Source organism: Coregonus lavaretus (assembly GCF_964263955.1).
Source record: "Coregonus lavaretus genome assembly, chromosome: 4".
Classification (NCBI taxonomy): domain Eukaryota; kingdom Metazoa; phylum Chordata; class Actinopteri; order Salmoniformes; family Salmonidae; genus Coregonus; species Coregonus lavaretus.
Window position 1 is genome coordinate 75,418,052 of NC_139991.1, and position 18,319 is coordinate 75,436,370.

An 18,319-nucleotide genomic window follows, 5' to 3' on the forward strand; every position below is an offset into this window, starting at 1 on the left:
AGGAGAGCCTGTCTCTCGTCAAAGATCACATTTATTTTGGAAGATTGCAAAATTACCTTTTCATTCACTACAGGATAAATATATTGTTTCAGGTGATAATAAAACATGTTTTGTTACTTTTTCCTCAACTTGTTTCTCTAATGTTATAGCAAGTCAAGCTAGCTTGCACTGCAGAGCAGCTAGCTAGCTAAAAGCTAGGCTAGGTTGAAGATACCATTGTGGCTAGCGACCTCCACCTAATAATTATAATAAAAAACAAACGTCATTACCATCACAATAAACTTAAACGGGAGGCAACAGTCAATATAATTGGCTTAACAGCCAATGTGTATTAGTTAACATTACTATTCAAATACAGTAGTACTCACTTATAGGAATAGGTAATTGTTAACAAGTTGCTAGCTATCCCATAAATCCATCACCGAAAACCACATTTTCTTCTTCTGTGGTTTGGTAATTACCTGTTCTTCAACGGACTCTGGCTGGACTGAAGATGAAGGAGAGAAAAATCTTAAGTATGCGGCGTCTCCATTGATATGCAGGACATCCGGCGCAACGTAACGGAGTGCTTATGGGTATCAGTGCTCCCAAAATAAAACTCCTGGTCGCCCAGGAACATATTTCGTCGCACTTTAGAGCCCTGCCTGTTAGTGGTAGTTGTGTGATAACTGCACTGTGTTTTCAATGTTGTGGAGAGATTCAACTTTTTAACGTTTAAATCATCACACCCAGACTGCCAGGTCAGGTCCTCCATTCCGTGTCCTGTCTGTGAAATCAGTGGAACCCATTTTTGCTGCGCTGTTCGAGACGACAGTGTTCTTTGCAATCTCTAATTCTGCTAAGCACTTCCAAAGCAATCTGATTCTGTTTGTTATTAAGGAGGCCAGGTTACCCTTTTTACCTCTGAGTAATTTGAATCCAGAGCAATCAGCTTTTCCTTAATACATGTCCATTGTTGTCTCTCCGTGTAGCCTGACATTTTCTTCTTGTTTTGTTAACTAGCATTTGATCAAGTTTGCTTTCAGGTAGACATCAGAGAAATCCTGCTCGTCTTGTCTATTAGGCAGTGGTAAATGGTCATAATCAGGCCACATCCTCTCTGGTGAAACTGAGCTCTCCTCTGGTCAAAACTAGTATCCTGTCCCCTCCCACTGCAACTGGGTGACCCACTGTGAGATGTTGTTCCAACATGTTCAGGTGCTGTTTGGCTCTAGTTGCTTAGTGTTTGTGCCCCGCCTGGAACAGTGGATGTATTGTTCTATTGGTGTTTCCGAGGTGCTGTCATGAAGCTTTTGTGTTTTGTTGTATGACGTCAGAGTAGGAATGAGGCTGTGGGATTCTGTGGTCTGCACAGAGGAAGGGCACAGTTTTAAGGGTCCCAGTGAGACTGTTGAGACCAAAGGTGAATATGATTGATTGGATCAAATTTCTCTTGCTTTGAAACCCGTCTTCTGCAGTCTGCTGAATTGAGGAGAAGCAGAGAGGATAGTGTGATCCAAATATTTTTGTAGTGTTTATCGTTTCAAAAATGCATTGAAAATATGAATTACTCATACAGTGCCTTCAGAAAGTATTCACACCCCTTGACTTTTTCTACATTTTGTTGTTTTACAGCCTGAATTTAAAATGGATTACATTTAGATTTTTTGTCACTGGCCTACACACAATACCCCATAACGTCAAAGTGGAATTATGTTTTTCGAAATTCTTACAAATTAATTACAAATTAAAAGCCTTTGATGTCTTGAGTCAATAAGTATTCAACCCCTTTTATGGCAAGCCTAAATAAATTAAGGAGGAAAAATTTGCTTACCAAGTGACATAATAAGTTGCATGGCAATAATAGTGATTAACATGATTTTTGATTGACTACCTCATCTCTGTACCCCACACATACAATTATCTGTAAGGTCCCTCAGTCGAGCAGTGAATTTCAAACACAGATTCACCGACAAAGACCAGGGAGGTTTTCCAATGCCTCGCAAAGAAGGGCACCTATTGGTAGATGGGTAAAAAATAAAAAAGCAGACATTGAATATCTCTTTGAGCATGGTGAAGTTAATTACACGTTGGATGGTGTATCAATACACCCAGTCACTACAAAGATACAGGTGTCCTTCCTAACTCAGTTGCCAGTGAGGAAGGAAACCGCTCCAGGAATTCACCATGAGGCCAATGGTGACTTTAAAACAGTTACTGAGTGTAATGGCTGTGATAGGAGAAAACTGAGGAGGAAGCTTGTAAAGAAGGAAGCTTGTACAGAATAAAAAATATTCCAAAACATGCATCCTTTTTGAAGGCACTGTATAATGAGTCCCTGCCTGGTCTAACAGTAGGCTAATTCCAATCCCCTTAATGTAAGATGGGATCATCATTCTATGAACCTGCTAGTTCAACACTCCAAAAGTAGGCCATTGTGGTTTAGTTTTATTAACAAGCTTGTGAAGTTAATACTTTTTTTGTCATTTCGAACTTGCCTCTTGGTAATTATTCTGGGGTTGATCCTCCTAATGGTATTGTATCTTATGAACTTTTTTTTTTCTTAAGAAAATTTCTCAACAATATCTTAAGATTTCATGATTTTCTTACTGTGACGAGCACTGAGTATACGAAGAGGCAGACGCAGGAATTAACAAGGTCAAGGTTTACTTAAACAATGACAAAGAGAAATAACAAAGAGAGAGTACACGACACGAAGCTAAACAATCACACACAACATCATCCAGAACAGTCCAAGGCTAAATAGGGGTGGTGATGAGATGATGAGGTGCAGGTGCGCTGGAGGTGATTAGGGTGCGTTGGGTTTCCATTCCGGTGTTGCCGAGGTGGTGCGCTCAGACCGGTGGCTCAGTAGACCGGCGAATCAGAGCGCCGGAGGGGAGCAGCAACGAGAGGAGACGTGACACTTAAAAACGTCTCAAATATCTTCTTACAAATCTTCTTAAGGTGTTTGTTGCTAGGCAACTGTTTTAGCTAGCTATCTAGTTAGCATATTTCTTACTGAGATTACTGTTCTAAAACATGTTCTTGCGTTTAAAATAATCAATACTGAAATGTTCAGTTGAATGTTCAATTGCTTTCATGAGCTTTTTCTCTCACTGCCCTGAGTTTAAGACAAGGGTTTAGAACAAATTCAAGAGCTTTATTTTCAAGAATCGAAACATTTATTTTCGTCTTTTTTTTTTTCCTTCCCTTTTTGCTTAAGGAGAAACACAAGAAACAACGCAATAACATTTCTAATAACCTTTTTGAGGAATAGCAACTTTGCTTAAGGAAAACATTTAAGTTAAGAATACATTTCTTCCTAGGGTTTTGTGAATCTGGGCCCAGGTCTCCAACTTCTAAAGTAGTTTGTGGTCTAAGTGTCTATTCTCATTGGCGAGAGTTGAGGAGAATTTCGAGAGATTCTCGAGAGGTATCGATGATTCTGGAGAGATATTACTGTAACGTAAACTTATTTCTCACGTCTCGACCGCTACCTCCTGAGGTCGCGCATGACACTTGCCCCCACTCTAAGCAGATCGGTGTAAACAGAATTGTCTCATTGAGCCCAACATTCATATAGTAAAAATACTAATAGACTAATGTTTTTAAAACAGCTGAAATGTATAGACATTTTCATTTATATTTGAGACTTGTTTTATTGAGTTTTCACCTGAAATGGCAGTTAACAGCCTGTTACATTCTGAAGTTGGCTGCTCTGAGCCACTGTACAGGCAAGAATCAAATCAAATCAAATTGTATTTGCCACATGCACCGAATACAACAGGTGTAAGTAGACCTTAGAGTGAAATGCTTACTTACAAGCCCTTAACCAACAATGCAGTTTTAAGAACAATAAGTGTTAATTAAAGAGCAGCGGTAAAATAAAATAACAGTAGGGAGGCTATATACAGGGGGTACAGAGTCAATGTGCGGGGGCACTGGTTAGTCGAGGTAATTGAGGTAATATGTACATGTGGGTAGAGTTAAAGTGACTATGCATAGATAATAAACAGAGTAGCAGCAGCGTAAAAGAGGAGGTGGGGTGGGGGGGGGGGACAATGCACATAGTCCGGGTAGCCATGTTTAGCTGTTCAGGAGTCTTATGGCTTGGGGGTAGAAGCTGTTAAGAAGCCTTTTGGACCTAGACTTGGTGCCCCGGTACCGCCTGCCGTGCCGTAGCAGAGAGAACAGTCCATGACTAGGGCGGCTGGAGTCTTTTTGACAATTTTTAGGGCATTCCTCTGACACCGCCTGGTATAGAGGTCCTGGATGGCAGGAAGCTTGGCCCCAGTGATGTACTGGGCTGTACGCAGTAGTAGCTCGCTGCCCACCTATGAGTAGCTCTCCAAACAATTCTGAAAGTACATGTATTTTTCACGTGTTCCACCGCAAACTTTCATTAACAAGTCTCACAAGTAGCTATCAGACACTTCAAGCTTCTCTACTATCAGGAATTGAGATATATGTATGTATGAATGTGTGTATATATATATATATATATATATATATATACTATTGAATTGACTGGTTGGAAATCCCCCTCATTGCTCACAGAGTGGTCTTTGCTCACCGCCACGGATCTCAACGTCCTTTCCCCCGCTCCGCAAAAAATCACTCTCCCCAAAACCTTCTCAATTAAATGTTAACTGCAAATTTAGGCTTACCTTTAGGCTTACCTTTAGGCTTACCTTTAGGCTTACCTGGCAGAATCATTATTATTTGTATCAATCGCGTGGCCTTTTTGTTTTGCAGAAGCAAAATCATCGCTAGACCAGCCCATTCCACTCTCGCAAAATGCGCAATTAAAGAGATATTGCACTCAAATCTAAATGTATTTATTTTTATTCAAAAATGGTATTCGGATGTGAGTTAACCATTGACATGGACTCAGAACATCACATGTTATTGTTTCTCTATGAATAATTGTAATTTTGAGAGTTAAAAAAAATCCCAAACCAGGAAGAATAAAACTGAATAAGTAATTCTGGAAAATACAAAGACCTGCCTATTTGAAAGCTAGGAAAATACATTTATGAGTAGCATGTGACATGTTTCATAATTTAAAAGTAGCCCTCATGCTAGAAAATGTTGGGGACACCTCCTCTAATCTTTTACCATAGCCAGCGTGTCTTGCTACCAGTCACTAGCACTGGGTCCATAACATAGATCTGTGCTTAACATAGATAACATAACATAACATAACATAGATCTGTGCTTAACTTTTACATTAAACCTGTTTCTCTTGCCCTTTTCAACCCAATCTAGCCTATCAGACATTTCTGGAGGCGCTGAAACCTAGCTGCGTTTCTTCCTTCCCCAGAACTCTCCGATGATGCCTGAGGTTCGGGACCTTTCAGATGCACTGCCGGAGTTGCCCATGGACCCCATCACTGGCGTGGGGGTGGTGGCCTCGCGAAACAGAGCGCCTACTGGCTACGATGTGGTGAGTACATCAAGGAGGGAGGAGGACTCAGGAAAGATGTGTTAAAAAAAGATCAAATCAGCCTGTTTGATGAAGGATTAGCCACACAAGCTATTTTTTGATGTTGGCATGTGATGTTCATCACACATTTATTGTGTTGATTCTTACACTGATGTAGGCTCATAGTTAGGGATGTAACAATTCACCGATACGCATCAGTCCCCAATTCAAATGTTTAAGATGCAAGTGCATCGGTCAGCGGACCCCAAACCAATGCAAATGCAGAATGCGTTGGTCAGAAAATAGATTCAAAGGTTACGAATCGCCACTAACAATCTTTGCTCATATTACATTCTTTCTGGCTTTTCGAAAATACCTCTTCTTTTGTGACAACTGATGCGTCCTCTCTCCTTCGGTGTCAAACTGCTAGGTTATTGTTGACTTTTAATATGTTAGGTTGTTATCTATGCGCTGTTGAATTAGTTAAAAGTAAGGTAACGGAGACAACTCTGATCTGGCTATACCTGCTGAACGGGGCTTACAATTGCCTGACGACTCAAACAGAATAATTCCGCTGCTGTATTGTTCGCTGGGCGTCGCGTAACGTTTGGCCGGAGCCAAAAGTCTGGGTAACCAGGCAAGGCCTACAGCAGTTTTGGTAGTTTAGCTTAAAACAATCAGTGTGTATATATAGTCATTTTTAGATATACAGGGTAAAGTTGATAATTTCATAACGAGGACACCACTGCATGGCCGACACGAGAGGAGAAGATCACTGTAAACATTTTGGATTTGAGACTGGGGGTGAAATCCAAAGGTGTGGCTTTGTCATAGTAACGTGTCAATAGTTATCGTTTACAAATTAGCTATCTCAAACACTTCATCTGCAAAAACGACTAGTTAACTAGTGGGTGATGGTGATTTCAGAACCCAATATATATGCCCCCCTTAAAAAACAGACTACATAAATTAACGGAAAGTGGTGCGTGCATATGTACAGTTGAAGTCGGAAGTTTACATACACCTTAGCCAAATACATTTAAACTCAGTTTTTCACAATTCCTGACATTTAATCCTTGTAAAAATTCCCTGTTTTAGGTCAGTTAGGATCACCACTTTATTTTAAGAATGTGAAATGTCAGAATAATTGTAGAGAGAGTGATTTATTTAAGCTTTTATTTATTTCATCACATTCCCAGTGGGTCAGAAGTTTACATACACTCAATTACAAGCATTTCGCTACACCCGCTATAACATCTGCTAAACACGTGTATGTGACAAATAAAATTTGATTTGATTTGAATTAGTATTTGGTAGCATTGCCTTTAAATTGTTTAACTTGGGTCAAACATTTCAGGTAGCCTTCCACAAGCTTCCCACAATAAGTTGGGTGAATTTTGGCCCATTCCTCCTGACAGAGCTGGTGTAACTGCTCGCACACGCCTTTTCAGTTCTGCCCACACATTTTCTATAGGATTGAGGTCAGGGCTTTGTGATGGCCACTCCAATACCTTGACTTTGTTGTCCTTAAGCCATTTTGCCACAACTTTTCAAGTATGCTTGGGGTCATTGTCCATTTGGAAGACCCATTTGCGACCAAGCTTTAACTTCCTGACTGATGTCTTGAGATTCTTGCTTCAATATATCCACATAATTGTCCTTCCTCATGATGCCATCTATTTTGTGAAGTGCACCAGTCCCCCCTGCAGCAAAGTACCCCCACAGCATGATGCTGCCACCCCCGTGCTTCACGGTTGGGATGGTGTTCTTCGGCTTGCAAGCCAACCCCTTTTTCCTCCAAACATAATGATAGTCATTATGGCCAAACAGTTCTATTTTTGTTTCATCAGACCAGAGGACATTTCTCCAAAAAGTACAATCTTTGTCCCCATGTGCAGTTGCAAACCGTAGTCTGGCTTTTTTATGGCGGTTTTGGAGCAGTGGCTGCTTCCTTGCTGAGCGGCCTTTCAGGTTATGTCGATATAGGACTAGTTTTACTGTGGATATAGATACTTTTGTACCTGTTTCCTCCAGCATCTTCACAAGGTCCTTTGCTGTTGTTCTGGGATTGATTTGGACTTTTCGCACCACAGTACGTTAATCTCTAAGAGACAGAACGCGTCTCCTTCCTGAGCGGTATGACGGATGCGTGGTCCCATGGTGTTTATACTAGCGTACTATTGTTTGTACAGATGAACGTGGTACCTTCAGGCGTTTGGAAATTGCTCCAAAGGATGAACCAGACTTGTGGAGGTCTACAAAAAAAAATCTGAGGTCTTGGCTGATTTCTTTTGATTTTCCCATGATGTCAAGCAAAGAGGCACTGAGTTTGAAGGTAGGCCTTGAAATACATCCACAGGTACACCTGCAATTGACTCAAATGTTGTCAATTAGCCTATCAGAAGCTTCTAAAGCCATAACATCATTATCTGGAATTTTCCAAGCTGTTTAAAGGCACAGTCAACTTAGTGTGTATAAACTTCTGACCCACTGGAATTGTGATACAGTGAATTATAAGTCAAATAATCTGTCTGTAAACAATTGTTGGAAAAATTACTTGTGTCATGCACAAAGTAGATGTCCTAACCGACTTGCCAAAACTATAGTTTAACAAGACATTTGTGGAGTGGTTGAAAAACTAGTTTTAATGACTCCAACCTAAGTGTATGTAAACTTCCGGCTTCAACTGTATTCACCCCCTTTGCTATGAAGCCCCTAAATAAGATCTGGTGCAACCAATTACCTTCAGAAGTCACATAATTAGTTAGATTGCACACAGGTGGACTTTATTTAAGTGTCACATGATCTGTCACATGATCTCAGTATATATACACCTGTTCTGAAAGGCCCCAGAGTCTGTAACACCACTAAGCAAGGGGCACCACCAAGCAAGCGGCACCATGAAGACCAAGGAGCTCTCCAAACAGGTCAGGGACAAAGTTGTGGAGAAGTACAGATCAGGGTTCGGTTATAAAAAAATATCAGGAACTTTGAACATCCCACAGAGCATCATTAAATCCATTATTAAAAAATGGAAAGAATATGGCACCACAACAAACCTGCCAAGAGAGGGCCGCCCACCAAAACTCACGGACCAGGCAAGTTGGGCATTAATCAGAGAGGCAACAAAGAGACCAAAGATAACCCTGAAGGAGCTGCAAAGCTCCACAGCGGCGATTGGAGTATCTGTCCATAGGACCACTTCAAGCCGTACACTCCACAGAGCTGGGCTTTACGGAAGAGTGGCCAGAAAAAAGCCATTGCTTTAAGAAATAAATAAGCAAACACGTTTGGTGTTCGCCAAAAGGCATGTGGGAGACTCCCCAAACATATGGAAGAAGGTACTCTGGTCAGATGAGACTAAAATTTTGCTTTTTGGCCATCAAGGAAAACGCTATGTCTGGTGCAAACCCAACACCTCTCATCACCCCGAGAACACCATCCCCACAGTGAAGCATGGTGGTGGCAGCATCACGCTGTGGGGATGTTTTTCATCGGCAGGGACTGGAAAACTGGTCAAAATTGAAGGAATGATGGATGGCGCTAAATACAGGGAAATTCTTGAGGGAAACCTGTCTCAGTCTTCCAGAGATTTGAGACTGGGAAGGAGGTTCACCTTCCAGCAGGACAATGACCCTAAGCATACTGCTAAAGCAACGCTTGAGTGGTTTAAGGGGAAACATTTAAATGTCTTGGAATGGCCTAGTCAAAGCCCAGACCTCAATCCAATTGAGAATCTGTGGTATGACTTACAGATTGCTGTACACCAGCGGAACCCATCCAACATGAAGGAGCTGGAGCAGTTTTGCCTTGAAGAATGGGCAAAAATCCCAGTGGCTAGATGTGCCAAGCTTATAAAGACATACCCCAAGAGACTTGCAGCTGTAATTGCTGCAAAAGGTGGCTCTACAAAGTCTTGACTTTGGGGGGGGGTGAATAGTTATGCACACTTAAGTGTTCTGTATTTTTGTCTTATTTCTAATTTGTTTCACAAGAAAAAATATTTTGCATCTTCAAAATGGTAGGCATGTTGTGTAAATCAAATGATACAAACCCCCCCCAAAAAATCCATTTTAATTCCAGGTTGTAAGGCAACAAAATAGGAAAAATGCCAAGGGGGGTGAATACTTTCGCAAGCCACTGTACATCATTTACACACAGAGAGAGAAGTCAGCTCAGACCGATCCAGCTCATCAGCAACACATGTTAGTGCATCGAATCGTTTCAAACTAAAATCTATGGTTCCTGTATCGTATCGGAGCTCATGTACAGTGAGGGGAAAAAAGTATTTGACCCCCTGCTGATTTTGTACATTTTCCCACTGACAAAGACATGATCAGTCTATAATTTTAATGGTAGGTTTATTTGAACAGTGAGAGACAGAATAACAACAAAACAATCCAGAAAAATGCATGTCAAAGATTTTATAAATTGATTTACATTTTAATGAGGGAAATAAGCATAATGTTTCCACCTCCATGTTCGACGGTGGGGATGGTGTTCTTGGGGTCATAGGCAGCATTCCTCCTCCTCCAAACACGGCGAGTTGAGTTGATGCCAAAGAGCTCGATTTTGGTCTCATCTGACCACAACACTTTCATCCAGTTCTCCTCTGAATCATTCAGATGTTCATTGGCAAACTTCAGACGGGCCTGTATATGTGCTTTCTTGAGCAGGGGGACCTTCCGGGCGCTGCAGGATTTCAGTCCTTCACGGCGTAGTGTGTTACCAATTGTTTTCTTGGTGACTATGGTCCCAGCTGCCTTGAGATCATTGACAAGATCCTCCTGTGTAGTTCTGGGCTGATTCCTCACCGTTCTCATGATCATTGCAACTCCACGAGGTGAGATCTTGCATGGAGCCCCAGGCCGAGGGAGATTGACAGTTATTTTGTGTTTCTTCCATTTGCGAATAATCACACCAACTGTTGTGACCTTCTCACCAAGCTGCTTGGCAATGGTCTTGTAGCCCATTCCAGCCTTGTGTAGGTCTACAATCTTGTCCCTGACATCCTTGGAGAGCTCTTTGGTCTTGGCCATGGTGGAGAGTTTGGAATCTGATTGATTGATTGCTTCTGTGGACAGGTGTCTTTTATACAGGTAACAAGCTGAGATTAGGAGCACTCCCTTTAAGAGTGTGCTCCTAATCTCAGCTCATTACCTGTATAAAAGACACCTGGGAGCCAGAAGTCTTTCTGATTGAGAGGGGGTCAAATACTTATTTCCCTCATTAAAATGCAAATCAATTTATAACATTTTTGACATGCTTTTTTCTGGATTTTTTTGTTGTTATTCTGTCTCTCACTGTTCAAATAAACCTACCATTAAAATTATAGACTGGTCGTTTCTTTGTCAGTGGGCAAACATACAAAATCAGCAGGGGATCAAATACTTTTTTCCCTCACTGTATGTAGATGCGTATTGAATAATCTGGAAAGGGAGAGATGCACATTCCTACCCCTAGTCCTAGTTGTACTTTTGAATGTGAAACAACATCCTGCAGTTTGAGTCTCCTTGAGCATTGCAGCCAGCAGCCTTGTGTTTATGATTCAGAAGGTGGCCATCTTGTTAGCCTGTTGAAGTTCTCTAGGCCTCCACACGGTAGTAGCCTCTCAGCTGTGCCTCATCCATTCTGCTGGCACCCAGAGCATCACTCATAGTGTGCCCAAGTTGAACTGGAGTGCAAGTTTACATGGACATACTACTACATGGTGCTATTTAATGAAGCTGCCAGTTGAGGACCTGTGAGGCGCCTGTTTCTCAAACTAGACACTAATGTATTTGTCCTCTTGCTCAGTTGTTCACCGGGGCCTCCCACTCCTCTTTCTATTCTGGTTAGAGCCAGTTTGCGCTGTTCTGTGAAGGGAGTAGTACACAGCGTTGTACGAGATCTTCAGTTTCTTGGCAATTTCTCGCATGGAATAGCCTTAATTTCTCAGAACAAGAATAGACTGACGAGTTTTAGAAGAAAGTTCTTTGTTTCTGGCCATTTTGAGCCTGTAATCGAACCCACAATTGCTGATGCTCCAGATACTCAACTAGTCTCAAGAAGGCCAGTTTTATTGCTTCTTTAATCAGCACAACAGTTTTCAGCTGTGCTAACATAATTGCAAAAGGGTTTTCTAATGATCACTTGGATTAGCAAAACACAACGTGCCATTGGAACACAGGACTGATGGTTGCTGATAATGGGCCTCTGTATGCCTATGTAGATATTCCATTAAAAATCAGCCGTTTCCAGCTACAATAGCCATTTACAACATTAACAATGTCTACACTGTATTTCTGATCAATTTGATGTTATTTTAATGGACCAAAAAATTGCATTTCTTTCAAAAACAAGGACATTTCTAAGTGACCCCAAACTTTCGAGCGGTAGTGTAAGTATTTTGATATTATTGTTTAAATATTGGAATGTATTTGGAAATACACTTGGAAATTATTGGCATGCATTTAAAAAATACTCAAATGCATAGAAAAGTGTATTTTCAAATTCAACACAGATTCAACCACAAAGAGCAGGGTTGTTTTCCAATTCTTCGCAAAGAAGGGCAACTATTGCTAGATCAAATAAATAAAAAACGCAGACATTGAACATTCCTTTGAGCATGGTGAAGTTGTTCATTACACTTTGGATGGTGTATCAATACACCCAGTCACTGCAAAGATACAGGTGTCCTTCCTAACTCAGTTGCCGGAGAGGAAGGAAACCGCTCAGGGATTTCACCATGAGGGCAATGGTGCCTTTAAACAATTAGAGTTTAATGGCTGTGATAGGAGAAAACTGAGGATGGATCACGACATTGTAGTTACTCCACAATACTAACCTAATTGACAAAGTGAAAAGAAGGAAGCCTGTACAGAATAAAAAATATTCCAAAACATTCATCCTGTTTGCAACAAGGCTCTAAAGTAATACTGCAAAGAATGTGGCAAAGTGGATTCACTTTTTGTCCTGAATACAACGTGTTATGTTTGGGGCAAATCCAACACATTACTGAGTACCACTATCTATTGTAGTGTATTAGGATTATGCCTTTGTTAAATGTTTTTCATGAAGAAATGGAATGTTGTTTATGTTAGTTCAAAAGTAGTCAGTTTTAGGGTGACGCCCCAGGGGAGACCGGTGATTGGACGAAAGAGGGAGCAACCCATTTTTGCCATTGTTTATAAGTATGAGCTAGACAAAGAGGCGGCAGAAGCATTCAGATTAATTTGGGACGGTGCTTCTCCAGACACCGCGGGTCTGTAACTTATGCTGTAAACTTGTGATATTAATAAAAGCTTATAATCAAGGTGCAGCCTAAGCGGACTCTTTGTTTGACAGCAATAGCCACCAACAGCCGACGGGACACGATACTATATTTTCAGGCATAGTGGTGGCTTCATCATGTTATGGGTATGTTTGTAATCGTTAAGGACGGGGGAATTTTTTCTGGATAAAAAAGAAACGGAATGGAGCTAAGCAAAGGCAAAATCCTAGAGGAAAACCTGGTTCAGTCTGCTTTCCACCAGACACTGGGAGATTAATTCACCTTTCAACGGGACAATAACCTAAAACACAAGGCCAAATATACACTGGAGTTGCTTACCAAGAAGACAGTGGCTCAGTTACAGTTTTGACTTAAATCTGCTTGAAAATCTTTGGCAAGACCTGAAAATGGCTGTCTAGCAATGATCAACAATCAATTTGACAGAGCATGAAGAATTTTGAAAATAATAATGGGCGAATGTTACACAATCAAGGTGTGGAAAGCTCTTAGAGACTGAAGAAGGTGCTTCTACAAAGTATTGACTGAGGGGTGTGAATACTTCTATAAATGAGATATTCCTGTAGTTCATTTTCAATGCATTTGCACAAAAAAAATAACATGTTTGTAACTTTGTCAGAGAATGCCAAGAGTGTGCAAAGCTGTCATCAAGGCAAAAGGTGGCTATTTGAAGAATCTCAAATATAGTCGTGGTCAAAAGTTTTGAGAATGACACAAGTATTGGTCTTCACAAAGTTTGCTGCTTCAGTGTTTTTAGATATTTTTGTCAGATGTTACTATGGTATACTGAAGTATAATTACAAGCATTCCATAAGTGTCAAAGGATTTTATTGACAATTACATTAAGTTTGTGCAAAGAGTCAATATTTGCAGTGTTGACCCTTCTTTTTCAAAACCTCTGCAATCCGCCCTGGCATGCTGTCAAATAACTTCTGGGCCACATCCTGATGGCAGCCCATTCTTGCATAATCAATGCTTGGAGTTTGTCAGAATTTGTGGGGTTTTGTTTGTCCACCCGCCTCTTGAGGATTGACCACAAGTTCTCAATGGGATTAAGGTCTGGGGAGTTTCCTGGCCATGGACCCAAAATTTCGATGTTTTGTTCCCCGAGCCACTTAGTTATCACTTTTGCCTTATGGCAAGGTGCTCCATGATGCTGGAAAAGGCATTGGTCGTCACCAAACTGTTCTTGGATGGCTGGGAGAAGTTGCTCTGGGAGGATGTGTTGGTACCATTCTGTGCTGTGTTCTTAGGCAAAATTGTGAGTGAGCCCACTCCCTTGGCTGAGAAGCAACCCCACACATGAATGGTCTCAGGATGCTTTACTGTTGGCATGACACAGGACTGATGGTAGCGCTCACCTTGTCTTCTCCGGACAAGCTTTTTTACGGATGCCCCAAACAATCGGAAAGGGGATTCATCAGAGAAAATGACTTTACCCCAGTCCTCAGCAGTCCAATCCCTGTACCTTTTGCAGTATATTAGTCTGTCCCTGATATTTTTCCTGGAGAGAAGTGGCTTCCTCGCTTCCCTTTTTGACACCAGGCCATCCTCCAAAAGTCTTCGCCTCACTGTGCGTGCAGATGCACTCACAGCTGCCTGCTGCCATTCCTGAGCAAGCTCTGCACTGGTGGTGCCCCGATTCCGCAGTTGAATCAACTTTAGGAGACGGTCCTGGCGCTTGCTGGACTTTCTTGGGCGCCCTGAAGCCTTCTTCACAACAATTGAACCTCTCTCCTTGAAGTTCTTGATGATCCGATAAATGGTTGATTTAGGTGCAATCTTACTAGCAGCAATATCCTTGCCTGTGAAGCCCTTTTGTGCAATGCAATGATGACGGCACGTGTTTCCTTGCAGGTAACCATGGTTAACAGAGGAAGAACAATGATTTCAAGCACCACCCTCCTTTTTAAAGCTTCCAGTCTGTTATTCTAACTCAATCAGCATGACAGAGTGATCTCCAGCCTTGTCCTCGTCAACACTCTCACTTGTGTTAACTAGAGAATCACTGACATGATGTCAGCTGGTCCTTTTGTGGCAGGGCTGAAATGCAGTGGAAATGTTTTTTTGGGATTAAGTTCATTTTCATGGCAAAGAGGGACTTTGCAATTAATTGCAATTCATCTGATCACTCTTCTTTAGGGCCTTTCAGAACAGGTGTATATATATACTGAGATCTTCTGACAGATCATGTGACACTTAGATTGCATACAGGTGGACTTAATTAGTTAAATAATGTGACTTCTGAAGGTACAGTGGGGAGAACAAGTATTTGATACACTGCCGATTTTGCAGGTTTTCCTACTTACAAAGCATGTAGAGGTCTGTAATTTTTATCATAGGTACACTTCAACTGTGAGAGACGGAATCTAAAACAAAAATCCAGAAAATCACATTGTATGATTTTTAAATAATGAATTTGCATTTTATTGCATGACATAAGTATTTGATCACCTACCAACCAGTAAGAATTCCGGCTCTCACAGACCTGTTAGTTTTTCTTTAAGAAGCCCTCCTGTTCTCCACTCATTACCTGTATTAACTGCACCTGTTTGAACTCGTTACCTGTATAAAAGACACCTGTCCACACACTCAATCAAACATACTCCAACCTCTCCACAATGGCCAAGACCAGAGAGCTGTGTAAGGACATCGGTGATACAATTATCCCCAAGGCTGGGATTGGCTACAGGACAATAGGCAAGCAGCTTGGTGAGAAGGCAACAACTGTTGGCGCAATTATTAGAAAATTGAAGAAGTTCAAGATGACGGTCAATCATCCTCGGTCTGGGGCTCCATGCAAGATCTCACCTCATGGGGCATCAATGATCATGAGGAAGGTGAGGGATCAGCCCAGAACTACACGGCAGGACCTGGTCAATGACCTGAAGAGAGCTGGGACCACAGTCTCAAAGAAAACCATTAGTAACACACTACGCCATCATGGATTAAAATCCTGCAGCGCACGCAAGGTCCCCCTGCTCAAGCCAGCGCATGTCCAGGCCCGTCTGAAGTTTGCCAATGACCATCTGGATGATCCAGAGGAGGAATGGGAGAAGATCATGTGGTCTGATGAGACAAAAATATAGCTTTTTGGTCTAAACTCCACTCGCCGTGTTTGGAGGAAGAAGAAGGATGAGTACAACCCCAAGAACACCATCCCAACCGTGAAGCATGGAGTTAGAAACATCATTCTTTGGGGATGCTTTTCTGCAAAGGGGACAGGACGACTGCACCGTATTCATGGGAGGATGGATGGGGCCATGTATTGCGAGATCTTGGCCAACAACCTCCTTCCCTCAGTAAGAGCATTGAAGATGGGTCTTGGCTGGGTCTTCCAGCATGACAATGACCCGAAACACACAGCCAGGGCAACTAAGGAGTGGCTCCGTAAGAAGCATATCAAGGTCCTGGAGTGGCCAGTCTCCAGACCTGAACCCAATAGAAAATCTTTAGAGGGAGCTGTCTTGTATTACCTGTCTGTATTGCCCAGCGACAGCCCCGAAACCTGAAGGATCTGGAGAAGGTCTGTATGGAGGAGTGGGCCAAAATCCCTGCTGCAGTGTGTGCAAACCTGGTCAAGACCTACAGGAAACGTATGATCTCTGTAATTGCAAACAAAGGTTTCTGTACCAAATATTAAGTTCTGCTTTTCTGATGTATCAAATACTTATGTCATGCAATAAAATGCAAATTAATTACTTAAAAACAAGTTATTTTTTTCACTTCACCAATTTGGACTATTTTGTGTATGTCCATTACATTAAATCCAAATAAAAATCAATTTAAATTACAGGTTGTAATGCAACAAAATAGGAAAGACGCCAAGGGGGATGAATACTTTTGCAAGGCACTGTACAGTAGCCTAGCTATTGAGGGACTGAGAAACCTGGAGAAGAGTACACTTTGAATAAATGTGTTATCCCGAAATATTCCTCAATTGTCAGTTCTGATCCATTCTTAGAATTTTGTGAATGTTGTCTTGTTTCGTTTGGCCTACTGGCTCTCCACACCCAGGCAGAGATCTAACAAAGATCCAAGTCACCCAGGCAAAGATCTAACAAAGATCCAAGTCACCCAGGCAGAGATCTAACAAAGATCCAAGTCACCCAGGCAGAGATCTAACAAAGATCCAAGTCACCCAGGCAGAGATCTAACAAAGATCCAAGTCACCCAGGCAGAGATCTAACAAAGATCCAAGTCACCCAGGCAGAGATCTAACAAAGATCCAAGTCACCCAGGCAGAGATCTAACAAAGATCCAAGTCACCCAGGCAGAGATCTAACAAAGATCCAAGTCACCCAGGCAGAGATCTAACAAAGATCCAAGTCACCCAGGCAGAGATCTAACAAAGATCCAAGTCACCCAGGCAGAGATCTATCAAAGATCCAAGTCACCCAGGCAGAGATCTAACAAAGATCCAAGTCACCCAGGCAGAGATCTAACAAAGATCAAAGTCACCCAGGCAGAGATCTAACAAAGATCCAGGTCTCGTAGGCCGGCCTTTGGCGCTAGCGCTTTTAGTGTGGACTCTTCACTTAGATAGTCCAACCGTGTTGAATTTTTATTGATTTTCCTCCTGCGTCCTCCAACTTCCTTCCACCGCTCTTCTTTGAAAGCAGCTGGATGAATTGACATACAGCTAGGCTATTGCAATCCAGTCATAGTTACGAACGCCTCATGTCTACAATGGGATTTGCACAGTCTCTACTTCACTCGTAGTGTTTTGGGGGCTACGACTCTGCAGACACCACACTCTGACACACTAGTGGAGTTGTTCAGGGTTGGATTTGACCTCTGAATGCCCACCATTTTATCTGGAGTTATATTATCAGGACTACAGGAATTCATTATTTCTGGATTGGCGCGTTTGCCCCCAGCAACCTTACTTTTTAGCAGCACAGGGTATTTGTTCAAGGGGAAAAACACGCCATACTTGTTCAGCATGTTCCTTCAGGCGTGCTCATTCCAAACTGCTCCATGACCCCTGAACAGAGGCTACATATAATAATAATATGCCATTTAGCAGACGCTTTTATCCAAAGCGACTTACAGTAATGCCTGCATAAATTTTTGTGTATGGGTGTTCCCGGGGATTGAACCCACTACCCTGGCGTTACAAGCGCCGTGCTCTACCAACTGAGCTACAGAGGACCACATACAGCACAGCAAAGAGACCCGGCTTAGCATATCAACTTTCCCCCCCAAATATGCACACACACACACACAGGGTGGCATCCCTCCAGACTAGTGCCCAGTCCGTGTCAGGATGGTGTACCCGCACTTCTCTTTGTCACGAGTACCCCTCATCCTTAACCCTACACTGGATCTCTCCCATGGGCCCTCAACAGGATGCGGTGTGCACTGACCCTGGAAAAGAGGCTGAGATGGTGTCTTGTACGTTAGAGGCACTTTCTCTATCCACACACTACCTTCAAACCCCAGGCACTTTCTCTATCCACACACTACCTTCAAACCCCAGGCACTTTCTCTATCCTCACACTACCTTCAAACCCCAGGCACTTTCTCTATCCTCACACTGCCCCAGCTCAAACCCCAGGCACTTTCTCTATCCACACACTACCTTCAAACCCCAGGCACTTTCTCTATCCTATAATAATAAATAATAATAATATGCCATT

The 18,319-nt window shown here is 42.1% G+C and overlaps 1 protein-coding gene across 1 annotated transcript in view; it reads left to right on the plus strand.

Moving 5' to 3' along the window:
• The window catches only part of mvb12ba (multivesicular body subunit 12Ba), a 51,607-nt gene that overhangs the window by 10,228 nt on the left and 23,060 nt on the right, over positions 1-18,319 (plus strand). The window contains exon 2 of the mRNA XM_084159033.1: positions 5,306-5,428. Coding sequence (XP_084015159.1) covers positions 5,315-5,428 — 114 coding nt within the window. The 5' untranslated portion in view covers positions 5,306-5,314. The remainder of the gene's footprint in view (positions 1-5,305; positions 5,429-18,319) is intronic.